Source organism: Netta rufina (assembly GCF_964035555.1).
Source record: "Netta rufina genome assembly, chromosome: 3".
Classification (NCBI taxonomy): domain Eukaryota; kingdom Metazoa; phylum Chordata; class Aves; order Anseriformes; family Anatidae; genus Netta; species Netta rufina.
The window spans coordinates 90,780,486-90,794,256 of record NC_140125.1 but is presented as its reverse complement, the minus strand read 5'-3'; the positions used below and the strand labels follow the sequence as shown (position 1 = coordinate 90,794,256).

Genomic DNA, 13,771 nt, shown 5'->3' with positions numbered 1-13,771 from the left:
GCGTTCTCGGTGCTTCGGGGGGACAAACTAGAATAAAAATTAAAGGTAAGCCACTCGTTATTTGCAGGGAATTGCCTAAGCACCTCAGGTACGCACGCTTACTTCAGTGTTCCTGTGGTTTTTAGAAGTGCTGGCTAAGTTTAGTACTGATTTTGTCTGTATTTAAGTATGTAAATAGAATATAGACGATAGGGTTTTGATGTGCTGTAATCAGCCTGTGCAATAGGAGCCTGCTGGTGGCTGTGTAGGTGCGTAGGGCATGCTTGGGGGTGACCACAGGTACATGCGACAGTACGCTGACGCAAGCGGTCCTAGTAAACTCTTAGTAATTTACACAGGCGGCCAAACTGACGTAACGTGGCACAACACCGGGCACCTTTATTCACCGCGGGCACCTCGCTGCCCTTACAAGTGTCAGCGCCCATCGCTCCCCTCAGCGGGAGCGGCCGACGCCGCGCGGGCTCTAACGGGGGCCCGGCACCGGGGGAGGGTGCCCGGGATGGGGGGCGGCTTCCAGGCTCGGCCACCGCGGGACGGGGCGAGGGGCAGCCGCTGGCACACCTGGCGGGGCCGGGGCCGGGGCTGGGGCCGGGGCCGGGGCGGCAGAGGGCTCCCTCGGCCGCGGTAGGTGCGGCCCCGGGGAGGGAGAGAAGAGGGAGGGAGGGGAGCGGGCGGCGCCACCTTCTCCGGCGGCGCCCTAGCGGGTTCCCGGCGCCCCGTGAGGGAGCCACCGGCCGGGGCCGAGCGGCGCAGGCAGGTTCCGGGCCGGGGAGCGGGGCGGCGGAGCCGTGCCGAGGCGGAGTGGGGTCGCCGCGTCCCCCTGAAGGCTCTCGGAAACGGCGGGGAGCCGAGGCGAGGAGCTGTGTCTGCTCCTGCCGGGGGGCGCAGCCCGCTGTGGGGCGAGCTACCTGCTGGTGCGGCAGGTGCAGGGCACGCCGCGGGACTGCCCTGCGGAGGGGCGCTCGCTGCTGGGGAGGCGCTTGGAAAAGTTGCCCCGGGGGCAGCTGCCGGCGGGAGATGCCGTGCGACGAGAGCGGCTAAAAGTGCATCGTCGCTGCGTGGTTTGCTTCTCTGAGAGAAAACGCGGTTAGAAAAGTGTTTTCTGTCCTTCGCTGGTTTCTGACGTTTCTCTAAATTACCGTTGGCTTGGAAGGAACGCTGATTATTGTGCTGACAAGAGTTGAAGCCAGGTTGTACTTCTGTGAGGTCTAAACCGTAAACTCAGTACAAGTGCTTGCAGTGTATTTTGCAATAAAGAGAAATGCCACATTTTTGTTTGCTTGTACTTAAAAAGTATCATGCGTTGTCCGTGTTCAATTTGATGACCGCATCAGCAGTGTGACACTGACCAGTTAACCTGGCATGCTTGAGATTGGAAAACTGGAAGAAAAATAACATGGGTCATCACGAATGAAATAAATAATTAGTGCCTTCACAGCTAATATATCTCAGTTAATATTTCTGACGTTATTTAGGACCTTAGTAGAGAACTAAAGGAATATTTTTGTCATTTATTTCTAAATTTACTTCCGTCTATTTTTGTATCTCCTTAAAATAGATAAATTATACACTACATTTAACAAGTGATTTACTCTTTTTCTTTACAGTTAAGAAATTCTTGAAGAAGAGATTGTTCTGAATGTGATTATTTTCTGTTTCAGATTTGTAGCTGATTGTTCACATGTGTCCAGGGGGAGATGAAGTACACTGGATCCTGCATAGTTTGGCTTTGTATGGCAGTCTTCCTCCTCCTCCCTGTTTCTACTTGTGTGGCTGTCAGTGACCAGACAGGTACTTCCATTTTTCTTGCTCATCACAGACCAAAAGCATAAATCTCAGTAATCAACATTTAGACAAATAATGACAATACACAGAAAATAAAGTGTACAAGCAGGCAAAATTACAAAGGATTTTTTTTTTTTAACCTCTATTTGAAGAAGTCTAAGTTAGAAACAATTCCAAAGCAGTCTTTCACGTGCTTGGGAGATTCACATTTAGAAGTAGTTGTAGTTTCTAGGAGTTGTATTTTGTATTTTTTCAACTTACTGTGCAAACTAAGGTTCTGCATCAGGGCTTGCAAAACTTCTGTGAACAAAACCATGTGGCTTTATAACAGTGATTACATTAACCTAAACAAGCTATGCACGTTAGCCTAACCTAAACCTAAACTTAATCTTCAAACCAAGTCTTAAGTTTAACAGGCCTAGAGTAGGACAGAACCTTGCACTTAAGCAGGCAGAGGAAGGGAATATAATGAATTTGTTTAGTGTAAAAGCTGTTACTCATCTTCTGCAATTACTCTCATACTTCTCCGTTTTCTTCTCTCTCTTGCTGTCCGCGTGTTATCTAGCTGTTGCACTTAAACTCGACTTTGGCTCTCCCAAGTGTGGTAAATTCTGTCTTGAAGGCACATCGTGTGTGCTTATAAAATAAGGAATTGTCAGTTTTCTAGAATTGGTAAGCCCTAACATGTACCTTAATTTTCTAGAGTTGTTCTCCAATTATCAGGAGGGAAAACATACTTGTTGCTAGAGTTAGAAAGAGTTACTGATTGTTCCTTTTTTATAAGATGAGACTTATTTTTAGTGGTGCTGTTTTTCCAGAAATCTGATAAGAAGATAATAGGCACAGATAACAGAAGATAATAGAATCTGTACATACACAACAACTTTAAATCTCCATAACACCTTTGAAACTCGGGCCCAAGAAATTTAAAAAGTCGATTACTAGTATAATAATCCTTTTATTACTCCAGGGGAAAAAAAAAAAAAAGTAATATTTAATAAATAATTAATGTAACGTGTGGGTTAGGAGTAATGTGTTGTAAAGAATCTGAGTTTAAGTTAAATACTTTTTTTGCCTTGTATTTTTAGGGCAGCAAAGCTAAGTGCTCCACTGATGAACTGTTCTTAACCCCTGTTAGGGAGTGAGCCTTACATAACAGCTGTGCAATCATTCTCTTTGGTTGTCTAAAGGAAGCAAAATAGGTTGTTTTCTATGTTATTTCTATATAGTGGATTATGGAAGGGAATTTTTTTAAAGGGCTAGAAGGGTGTGAGTGCACAAACTTCCCTAATAATGTAAATGGAAAAATGTATAACTTAAGAAAATATTAAAACAAAATGCCAGGAAGCATTTTCTCTCACTTTTAATTAGATGGGGAAAAAAAAATGTAGGAAAAGGTACACCTGTCATACAGACTGTGACAGATAACCTGAACTGGTAGTGAACGGTACATCTGAACTGTACATTATGTTTCTTTAGAAGTTTGTGTCTGGGCAGCCAGGAGGGAGGTTGCAGTGTTCCCTAACCTAATTGCTACGAATTGATCAAATATGGGTCAAGTGGAACCCCTGGGAGGAAGAGGAGAGATTGAACCTTTCCTGAGAACAACTGACTGTGTACAATTGAGAGGCTTCTGCAGTATGAGGTGATATGAGCAGATGGTGAGGAATAACAAGCAGATAGCTGCCAGCATGTACAGGTCTGCCAACAGCACAGAATAGACTTAGAGTGAAGTGTTAAGGTGACAACAGGAAAGAGACTTTCCTAGAGATGGTTAGCATCCTAGAGGGCGGTTAGCATCCAAAACAGAAATACAAGCTGTAGACCAGCAAGAGCTGAGAAAGAACAGACCCTGCAAGGGTGAAGTGCTAGGTGATGTGGGTGCGTTTGCAGACCTTGTTGTTGAATCTGCCCCATCCTGCTGAACTGAGTATCCCATGTTGCAAAATTGTCTTGTTCTGTAGCTTGATAATTTGTATGCAGATGAATCTGTTACAGATTGGAAGTGTGCACATTTCAAGAAGAGAGTGTATCTGGTCTTCCCCCATTCCATTTATTTCTTTTATTAACTGCCTCTTCCTTGGGCCTTTGTTCTCTCCCAAATAGCAGCTCTGTATAGATCTGCTTCTGTCCTTCAGGATCTGCCCAGGTTCTTCCCTTCAACATATGCATAGCGTTTATTTCACACTGGGCTAATACAAACGTTTTTCCAGCAAAAACTCATTTAGATAGGATATTGGTATATTGCATTTGCATCCTGAAAAATCTCACCTGATCTGTTTGAGTCAGGTGAGTTCTGACTGAGAATGGGCTTCAAATGCAGGGAAAACTGTAAATTAACCTTGATTTGAAGGGGAGGGGTGGGGGGGGTGTATATATACAGAAGGAAATCTCTTGTGCAAGAGAAAGGTTTAACTTCCATGTACACATAGGAAAGAACTTTCTGAGCTGGCATTCTGAATGTACTTTGGGATTTATTCATCAAGTCAATACTGAACTAAATAAATACTGGTATTAGAAAAAATATCAGAGTGAGCTTTCTTGAACCAGTCCGCTTTAGGCCAATAACCATTAGATTCACATCAAGCGTTTCTTGAAGTTCTCACTTGTTAAGAAGTTTTGGTATTCTGATGGTTCATCAGAAGGAAGCACTTACTTCTAATGACAGAATGTAGTAAATCTGATGGAGAGGATTCAGGAGTTCTCCCCAGTCCAGTTTTTAATCTGACTTCAAGAATATTTTCACATTGTAAATTTATGCTGTATTGTTAGGGGCATTTGGCTTTGGAGCATGGACATGAGCTCCTTCTTTAGTGACAGATGAAGTTCTAATCTGATCATTCCTAACTGCTCCATGTTAAGAATACTAATACTCTTGTCTCATTCCCAGATCATTGTTGCTTTTTCAACTTTCTTTAACAATCAATCCTTTTCAAAGTCACTTGCTAACCCATGAAAAATGTAGCATAAATAAAGTCTTGGGACTGTCAGTCATGGTGAATTTCCATTGCCTTTTGACATGGAATGAGTTGTGAAAAGTATTGGCTCTAGATCATGAGTTCAGATAGGCACTTTAACCCAAATACAGTGAGTGGTTTCAAGCATGCAAATCAGTTTCAGTTTTCATCCTTTAATACAGCTAGATGATTCTCAAAATCAAGATAAAGGCTCTGTAGTCACTCTCATATAAAATACATTCATAGTCTTAATACTAGGAGTGTTTAAACTCTAACCCTGAACGTTTAAGGTTGGATCCACAAACTGCTGTAAGCACTGCAGTGTTTAAATGACTATTGCACTCTTGGATTTCTTAACATGTAGGTAAAACGTAAGCCTTCTTGGGCAGCGAAGAAGGAACTTTGGCTGTCTGTAAGGATGTGATTCATGAAAGCCTGCACACTGTGGAGAGCCATTTCAGTTAGTGAGTAATAGTACATAAGAGAGACTACACACATTCTCCCAGAGTGAAGCTTGTAGACTAGATTAGCTTACAGTTGTGTGTTTGTTTGTTTTTTTCTCTTTCCCTCCCTTTCCCTGAAAAATAAAAATAAAATAAAATATCCTGTAGCCAAGATATACACTTTGAGTACAACGTCCTGTTTTTCCCCCTACCACCTGTTCCTCATGGGAGAATCCAGTTCTCCAAGGTCTACTGTGAGCATGAGGCAGGTACACCATACTCCTAGTACCTGAACTTGGTAAGAATTTCTTAATCTCTAACAAAGCAATTAATTGTTTACATAACTGTCTAAATAATCATTGGGCTTGGACTTGATTTCTTTCCTATATCAACAAATTTGTAGATTCAGTCTCCTTTATTCCTCTTTCTATCTTTGGCTTAATTAATACCTATATTGTAATGCAATATGTAGTGGCTTTCAGTATAAAAAGAGGAAAAAAAAAAAACATATTTCATTTTTGGTAGCTCTGCACATGAGGCTATGGATATGTGAGGGACTAAATTCCTTGACCCTGTTTGAAAGCAGTCCAACAGAGTATTTGAGTATAGCACCCTCATCTTCAGTATAAATACCTGTGAGGTGGGCTTGCAAATGTTAGCAATGATATCCAACAAGTCAGCCACACACTCTGAAAAGGTTCATTCTACCTATATTTTTATGAAGCCTGATCCAGTTAGAATGTGAGATAAATCCTCGATAATTTGGAATTCTTCCTGAAGCTTGAATCCAACATATCGTGTGTATGTAACAGCTGTCTTTTTTTTTTTTGCTACTGGGCCATATTAATTTATCCAGTTGTGTTTTCTGATAGAAGCTTTGGTGCCCTCATAATGTACACATCAGTGGGTTAGACAGCAACTGAAACTTCACCTAAACATGAGCTTTAATTACAAAGTAGCAGATAGGTATTTGGGAAGTGAATCTGGTCATTTCAGTTCATCCACGTCCTAAAAAAGCCAAGAGTGCTTACTGGAAGCTACAGTTCCCAATCAGGAAGTGCACCCAAGAGATGTCTGTAAGAGTGAGACTGAAGCATGCACCAGAGTCTTATGGGTCTGAGTTTTCATGGAAAGGAAAACTGAGCATGGGACCTAGATGGAAGCTGCAGAATGCTTCAACAAGTGATCTGACCATTATAAGAACTCAGGACGCAATTTAGCATGTTGCAGCAAGCAAGGCTAGATGCAACCACCCTACTTAGAATATATTTTTTTACAAAATTCTATTATTAAAAAATAAAAGTTTTCCTTACTAGATTCTCAGTGGAGAGACAGAAGATCATAGTTATATATGACACACCTGGTTTATCCACATCGATATGTGTATTGAAGTAATTAGGTTGACTCTGTAATAATAACCACCTATGTACAGCTCACTGATTTCCAAAGATTAATGGATCCTATTCCTATGAATAGGAGATCTCATTAATTTATAGGTATGGTAACTTCAGTTTTGACATCACCATTCTAATATGAATTGTGGACTTCAATCAAAACAAACTCAGTTTTATCACGTGTAGAGCAACCTATTATATTGTAAGCTTGTTGGTTTTTCTTCTCTAGTTTTGTAGTGATGTATTATAACGGGGCAGGTTGCTGTGTGTGGTTTCTACATCTGGATAAGGGTTTGTCGTGTACTTTTCCTTTCCTGAATGTCTTCGTGTAGATCCTCTAATTCAGCTATCCATGGGTTGAGCAGCTTTGTTTCAGGCCAAAGAGAATTTAAAGATCTGCCAGCTGTACTAAAAATCTTGGAAGAGACTTACTTTTTGACTGTGTAAACTCTAGAAAGAATTTTCATCAATCTATAGCAATTAAAGTTATCAGTCTTCATGTGGAGAGCTTTTTGGTTTTTAATATTTTATGATTTTGTCTTAGCTCTCTGATAAAATAATATTGGACTAAAGGAGTGAACCAACAGCATAAGATAGGAGAATAATTGTAGTAACCCTTTCAGTTTTCAAAGGGAAATGGAAACCAACCAAATAAGTAACATTTACATAGCCTGTCTATGCTGTGACTGTTATGCCACCGATAAAAATAGGTCCACAGTCCAGTCTGTGGCATGTGAGGAATCATTGCTATCATCTGGATAACACAGAAATTAAGGCTTGATTCTTTATTTGGAGTTGGAAGAAAGTGGCTGGAGGGAATAAGCTAATACACCCCAGTCCTTAGTTGCTCAGCCCTCTTGTAAGTTAGTGCTGGAAAAAAAAAAAAAAAAAAAAGGTTGTTTTTTAATCTCTGGTGCTATATCTCTTACTATAGCAGTTCAAGGTAAAATCTACAACAGGTTGTATCTGGCTGCTCTTTTTATAAGAACTGTAAAGTAATTCAATGGAAAAATGAGTCTGTCCATATTCTTTGCGTTAATTAAAAAAAGAAATACATTAAGATGTTTGTTGCTCCATGCATGACAAGCTATTGTGCCTTCAGCCATAAGAGGCTTTTCTTATTTATTTTTTTTACACCAACATATTTCTTGTAGCTATGCCTCTGTAAATCTACTATAACCAATTTGTTGCTCTATAGTGGGTATAGATACAAATCTATAGTTTAATAATCTTTATAAATGATTGAAATCCCAGGTCTGCAGATTAAAGAGTATCTAAGGTGAGCCTCTTTCTGTCCTTTAATGGGTATGGTAAATGGTGTATTCAAATTGCTATGTTAGTATGTAATTCCACACTCCCTACAAACTGAGAGTGATGAAAGATTTCAGTTTCAGAGATTTCAGAATGAATGAATATTCTTAACAGTTCAGCATGTTGGTTTTTTTTTGGGAAAAAGGAATTTATAATGGGAGTTACAGTTGTTTTCAATGCATATGTTTCTTATTTCTCATGAAACTTTGTATCTATTTGTGTATACATATATAAGTATATATGCATGTACTGTATATAAGTATGTACACAAACATACACGTTACTATGTATAAGCATATATACGTAAATGCATGTATATATATACATTTTTATATATGAAGGAAGGAAAGAATAAATTGTCTCAGTGCCTTCAAAATAAATCAACTTAGAAGTCATATTACTTGTAATTGAGATGCCTTTCATTAACCGCGTTGATAGGAAAGTTCTTTATATCTGTATTATACAATTTAGCTTCATTTTTACTGGTAGTTTCTGATTAGCCATTTGTAGTCCAGATAAAATACTGTAATGCATTTAATAGAATCAAAAACCTTTGAAGGCTAATGTGCTCTCTGCATTACTACAGAAAAAATGACAAAGTTCACATGTTTTAAAATTACAAATATAGCTATTTTAAGTGTCAACCCTGTCTATATGCCCTTGGAAACCTTTAAATATAGATGATTTCCAGGTTAATGCTAGGACACTTCTCCTTGCTTTTTTTATTGAACTGACACTTTGGAAAGCCCCTTGACCTTCACTGCTCAGTATCTTTTGACATATCTTGGCCATTTCCTTAGTCACATCAGATCGACAAGGAGCTCTTAATAGGGGCCAAATCCTGCTTGCTGGTTTCCTTTTGACAGTTTCCTTAAGGTTTAGTGGGGCTATTTAAATTTTTATTTTTTATTTAAAAAAAAAAGAAAAAGCCCTATTTCTGACCCATGCACAAAAGGGATATTTGTCTGTATGTGCTTCATAAAAGTGTGTATTCCTGCACATATTTAAAAAAGTATGCAAACTGTATGCTGCATAATAATACATTGTTTGATCTAAGCATGTGGCTAGAGATAGCCTTAGAATTTACCATGTTTCAATTTTTAGAACATTATGTTTGTATGCCTAAAGACTTTGGTTCAGACTTAATCCCCTGTAAAGCTGCTTAATTTTCAAAGTATAAATATTGCTTGCATTGTTTATTATATGATATGATCGTATTCTTGTTAATCCACATTTTGAAATGAATGTTCACTGAGGTAACAACAGGTTATTGCAACAGTAATCATTCATGCTATATTGTTGCAGATTCATTGTAATGTCTTCTTAATCAAAAATATTTTTTCTAATAATATAATCAGAAAAAAAAAAAAAAACAACAACAACCTTAGAACCGATCTGACTACTTTATAGAGTATTGTAGATGGAAACAACATAGTAAGAACTGTGGTTCATAGTAAGAACTTCTGGTTCTGTCATTCGTGTGCGCTTTAATCCTAAACAGTTGAATTAAAACATAATCAAATTTATATTTGCCTATGTTATTGGAAAATTAGTATAAAATTAATTATTATTGCTCTCATTTAGGTTTTGTGATTTGGTTTATTGCTATTTTCTATATCCTAAAGATAGAGAAACTAAAAGAAACATTCCTGCTATGACTATACCTGTCATGATGGTTTGTTCTGTTTCATTTTCATTTGGTAGAATTTTATGAGAAATATTAACCTGTGCTCTCTTGAAGGTGCTGTGTGTCCTTTAATAAAAACAGCTGTTCATCATCTCAAACAAATCAACAGAGACAGTCTTGGTTTGTCAGGTAAATGGCTTTCTTTAATACGAAGAGTAAATTATCTAAATCAATTGGTAAAATGAATTTTGTCAGTTTCTGTAACTTAAAGTACTGGTTTTCAAAATAACTTTTTGTCCTCTAGAAAGTCACCCAGCATGCTAAAAAGTTTACCCATGCTTTTAAAAAACTGTGTTATGTAAACTAAATCAGTGTATCATATTCTGCAGGGTTTGATCTGGCAGAAAGCTTTTCTTTGAGACTGACGTCTTGTGGAGGGGAAAAAATCTGCTTTAAACTGGGAAGTGCTCCTCTCATCAGAGACACAAAGTAAGTAAGATACTAATTTCATCCTAGAGTCTTTAATTAGGAAGCTCAGACCAAATACTATTAATAATCTGATACACTAAGCAGTGTATCAAAGGACACTACAGAAAGATAAGCATGTCCATTTTTAGGCATTTTCATCTGTGATAGTTTTTGGGAATCAGTCTGATTCAGGAGTTTCCTTTTCTGAAATCTGGAAGTATCCAGGAAGAAAGTTAATTGAGAATATCCTATTCTCAAACTGTAATTCTAATACTGAAAACTCTGCTGTTTATACATAAAGATTTATAAAAACGAAGGAAACAAAGAACTTTCATGGCGTGACAGGAAGTATTTACCTTACTAATCTTCCCTCAATGAAATTGGCTGTTTGCATGGAAAAAAAGAGAGAGTCACAGTTTTCTTAAATGCTGTATTTTCATGATTATATCTTTTCAGTGAATTTGACATCTTGCCTTTGAGCACCAAAAGAATGGCTGGTACTCATAGTAGAGGTGAAACTAGGCAGCATGCTCTTCTGACAATTGAATGAAGGGCAGAGATTGCATGAAAAACAAAAAGGAGGGTACAAGAGAGTAAGGCATAATGGAACTGCATGAATTTAAGACCTCATTAAGACGAGGAGATGGTAAGATGCATTTAGGAATGTAGTTTCAAGTTCCTCATCCTTGGACAGTGGAGAGAAAGAGAATCCTCTCAGAGCTTTGTGGTTGAGATGTGCTCTGAGTCATGGGACTGTTGTTTCTGTACAGCATGTTCTTGTGATGATGTGGGGACTAACTGTATTCCCATGTTTTCAGGTTGGGTATTCTCTGTTGCAAGAATTCTGTCACCTGGTTGTGTTGGAAAAAATACATCCAAGCCCTTAGAATTCCCCTTCAGCTTGATCCTGGGAAAACCAAAGTGGGGTTTGTTGGCAGAGTAATTGAAGAAGAAAGAGAGAGGATCAGAGACACCCAGGCAAAAAATGAAGTGATCTCTGGGAGACAAGAGTGATTAAAGAAATACCGCTTAGGCTCTAACTAGAAACTTAGAATATCTAAGGTTTTTTTTGGAAATATTAGGTACTGTAAATGTTCAATTAGTATACTTGCATAATTCTTTGAAGTTGTACAAAGTAATCAGTGTCTCTTCTAAAGTTCTTTGATTGTTATTGAAGGAAAAATGACTAGATAAAATTATTTGACACAGAGAGAGCTCTATTTTTTATAAGTGTCTTCCTAGTATTTTCAAGATCATCCTTGGAAGACAAACAGGTAAAATTAAGTACCAAAATATGAGTCTTTCGTAAAACTATTTTGAAAGTTTGTCAATAAGAAAGCTTTTTTATTTTATTTTATTTTATGTTATTATTCATTTTACAAATTTTTACAGATTTATTTCAGGACAAGAATTTGAGAGAAATGTGAGAATACAGAATAGTAGAGGAATAAGAAACTAAGTAGAGCTAAGTGTGCAATCAGATAAATGTATATTGTAAGCTGATTTACATTTTTTCTGAAAATGTAGGCAAATCAATGACAAAAAATGGAGTGAAAAGAGCTAGAAATTTTAAGAGGACAGATTAATGACATTATTTTAAAATCATATTACTTTGGGGAAAATCCGTGAATGAAAATGATTTCTGTGAATTTGATATTTTTGAAGGGTTCTGGCCATGATGTTGAGGTTGAAAATGTTGAGGATTTTTACTTGCTTTTATTAGTAAGCCTAAGTACTAATTCAAATTCTTTAAAAAATTATTATTAATGAGGACAGTGAAAATGGGGGAAGTCATGTAACGGTTGATAGCTACTACTCAATAAAGTCTTAATTCCCAGAAATTGGAAGGAAATATTCTTGAAAGAAAGAATGCTTCTGTTTTTACTTTGTTTTGTTTTGTTTGTTTGTTTGTTTGTTTTTTGCTGGGAGAGGAACCTAACAGATTGCTTTTTCTGTTCAGCTGTTTGGAAGGGAGAATGACTCTTGGAGACAAAAATAAGGAAAACAAAAACTGGTAGTTTTTCTTTATTTCCAGTCCAATTTGCCCAGGGGATAAAGAACTTCAATAAATGGTAAATCTGGAGGACAGTTGCTTTAGTTTCGTTAGTGTCTATGGATTCTCACATTCATCTTCCACCCCATTATTTTCTTCAGTTTATAGACTTTAAAGAAAAACTAAAGAGAAAGTTTTTCCAGTTTCTCCTAAAAATGAGTATCCAGTGGATGAAAACTTCAACTGGATGAATCTGAAATGATAACCAAGTACCATTGTAGTCAGTGCTAAGGTTTGAATATAGTTAGGCTAAAAAATAATATCACGTTATTAATGTTAATAAGGTACAACATGATATTTTCTGTCAGCCTGCTGTGGAAGTAAATTGTACCTCTTTACATGTCTCTCTCCAAACAACAACAAAAAAAAAAAGCGGGGGGGGGGGGGGGCTAAAATATTTTCAGCAACATTAAAGCATTGTAGAATTTATGTTAGATTGTAGTTCTTAAGGGCAATAGCGTTGCTATTGCTTTTTTTTTAAACCTTTCCTCACAGAGAAGTGTATGTTATAACTGAGAAAATAATTTGCTTTCTTATTCCAAATACCAAACACATAATAGCTTTTTGTTATTAAGACTTCAGAGAAACAAGTTTTGAAGTATGTATCTAAAGTATTTCTGATAGTCTCCTGAACTTGAGGTGTTTTTTTTTGTTTGTTTGTTTTTTAAATAAGGGCATATGGCAGTTAGGAGCACAAAATGAGTATTTGACTTTATAGGTTTTCAGTGAAGCAGGAATACCTGTCATCATAATTTTATAATTTACTTTATCTCAGATACCCATGTCCAATATCTTGTAATATATTATTTTATTTAAATCCTCTTCTCTTACAGTATGGCAGATTGTGTAGTTCCAGAACACTTGTGTTATTAGATGCTCAGAGGTTTTTAGGATCGTTCTGCCTCAGAAAATATGTTAGTAGACGTGGTGTGCAGTAAGTAGCAGAACAGTGTTTGTTTTCCATCCTGCAGGAAACTGAGAGTATCTGATTAAGCTGACTAGCAAGTATCAAGTAACTTGGCACATCTCCTCTTGCATTTCATTCATTCAGTCGTAGTGTGGGTAATAGAAAGCTATGCTGTGCCATTTTTCTTGTGTGATGCCATTTTGATTTTTTTCAATGGACCTGGAGTAGTGTTGCACCTATTTATATGTTGTAAATAATTTACAATGCAGTGTCAGCTTGGGGAATCGATTATATCTATTTATGCTGAATTTTGGTTCTATTTCTTTATCTCTTTTGGGAAGGGGATATGCACATGATATGTGTTGTGGTGGGATGTGGGTAACTTCTGATGTTTTGTGTAAGTGACTAATCTTTTAATCTTTTCAGAGTTAAAAAGTGACTTTTAAATTCAGAAACTGTGAGTTTTGTATTGCAGTTCTTACACAGACATTATTAGAAGTTACTCTGGACTAAAGTAGTATAACTGAACCTCTGAATCCTAAAGAAATTAACCCTACAGTTATGTAGGCAATCTAATTACATAATCATAGTAACACCAATTTTATTATGTTTTGATTTTATTTCAATAAGTACATTATGGAGTCACATTTTGTTAGCTAAAGTCACATTTTTTTAGCTGGAGTCTAATACGTACTGTCTACACCACTTATTCCAGTTCGGTGTAAAGCTTGCGGACAGAAGTGGTGGAGGGCTCTGTGCTGATAGCAACTCCTTCACGTCTGCCAGCAATACTCAGAGCTTCTGGCATCAGGCCTTTTAGGCTGTT

General features: G+C 37.6%; 1 protein-coding gene across 5 annotated transcripts in view; it reads left to right on the top strand.

Moving 5' to 3' along the window:
• The first annotated feature begins 700 nt into the window (after positions 1 to 700).
• Positions 701 to 13,771, top strand: part of COL19A1 (collagen type XIX alpha 1 chain) — a 202,462-nt gene continuing 189,391 nt past the window's right edge. For 4 of the 5 annotated variants that reach the window (XM_084284379.1, XM_084284377.1, XM_084284380.1 and 1 more), the window contains exons 1-4: positions 701 to 1,190; positions 1,662 to 1,791; positions 9,632 to 9,706; positions 9,907 to 10,006. In XM_084284379.1, the coding sequence (XP_084140505.1) occupies positions 1,698 to 1,791; positions 9,632 to 9,706; positions 9,907 to 10,006 (269 nt within the window). In that variant the 5' untranslated portion in view covers positions 701 to 1,190; positions 1,662 to 1,697. The remainder of the gene's footprint in view (positions 1,191 to 1,661; positions 1,792 to 9,631; positions 9,707 to 9,906; positions 10,007 to 13,771) is intronic. The other variant, XM_084284378.1, reaches the window with a different exon arrangement.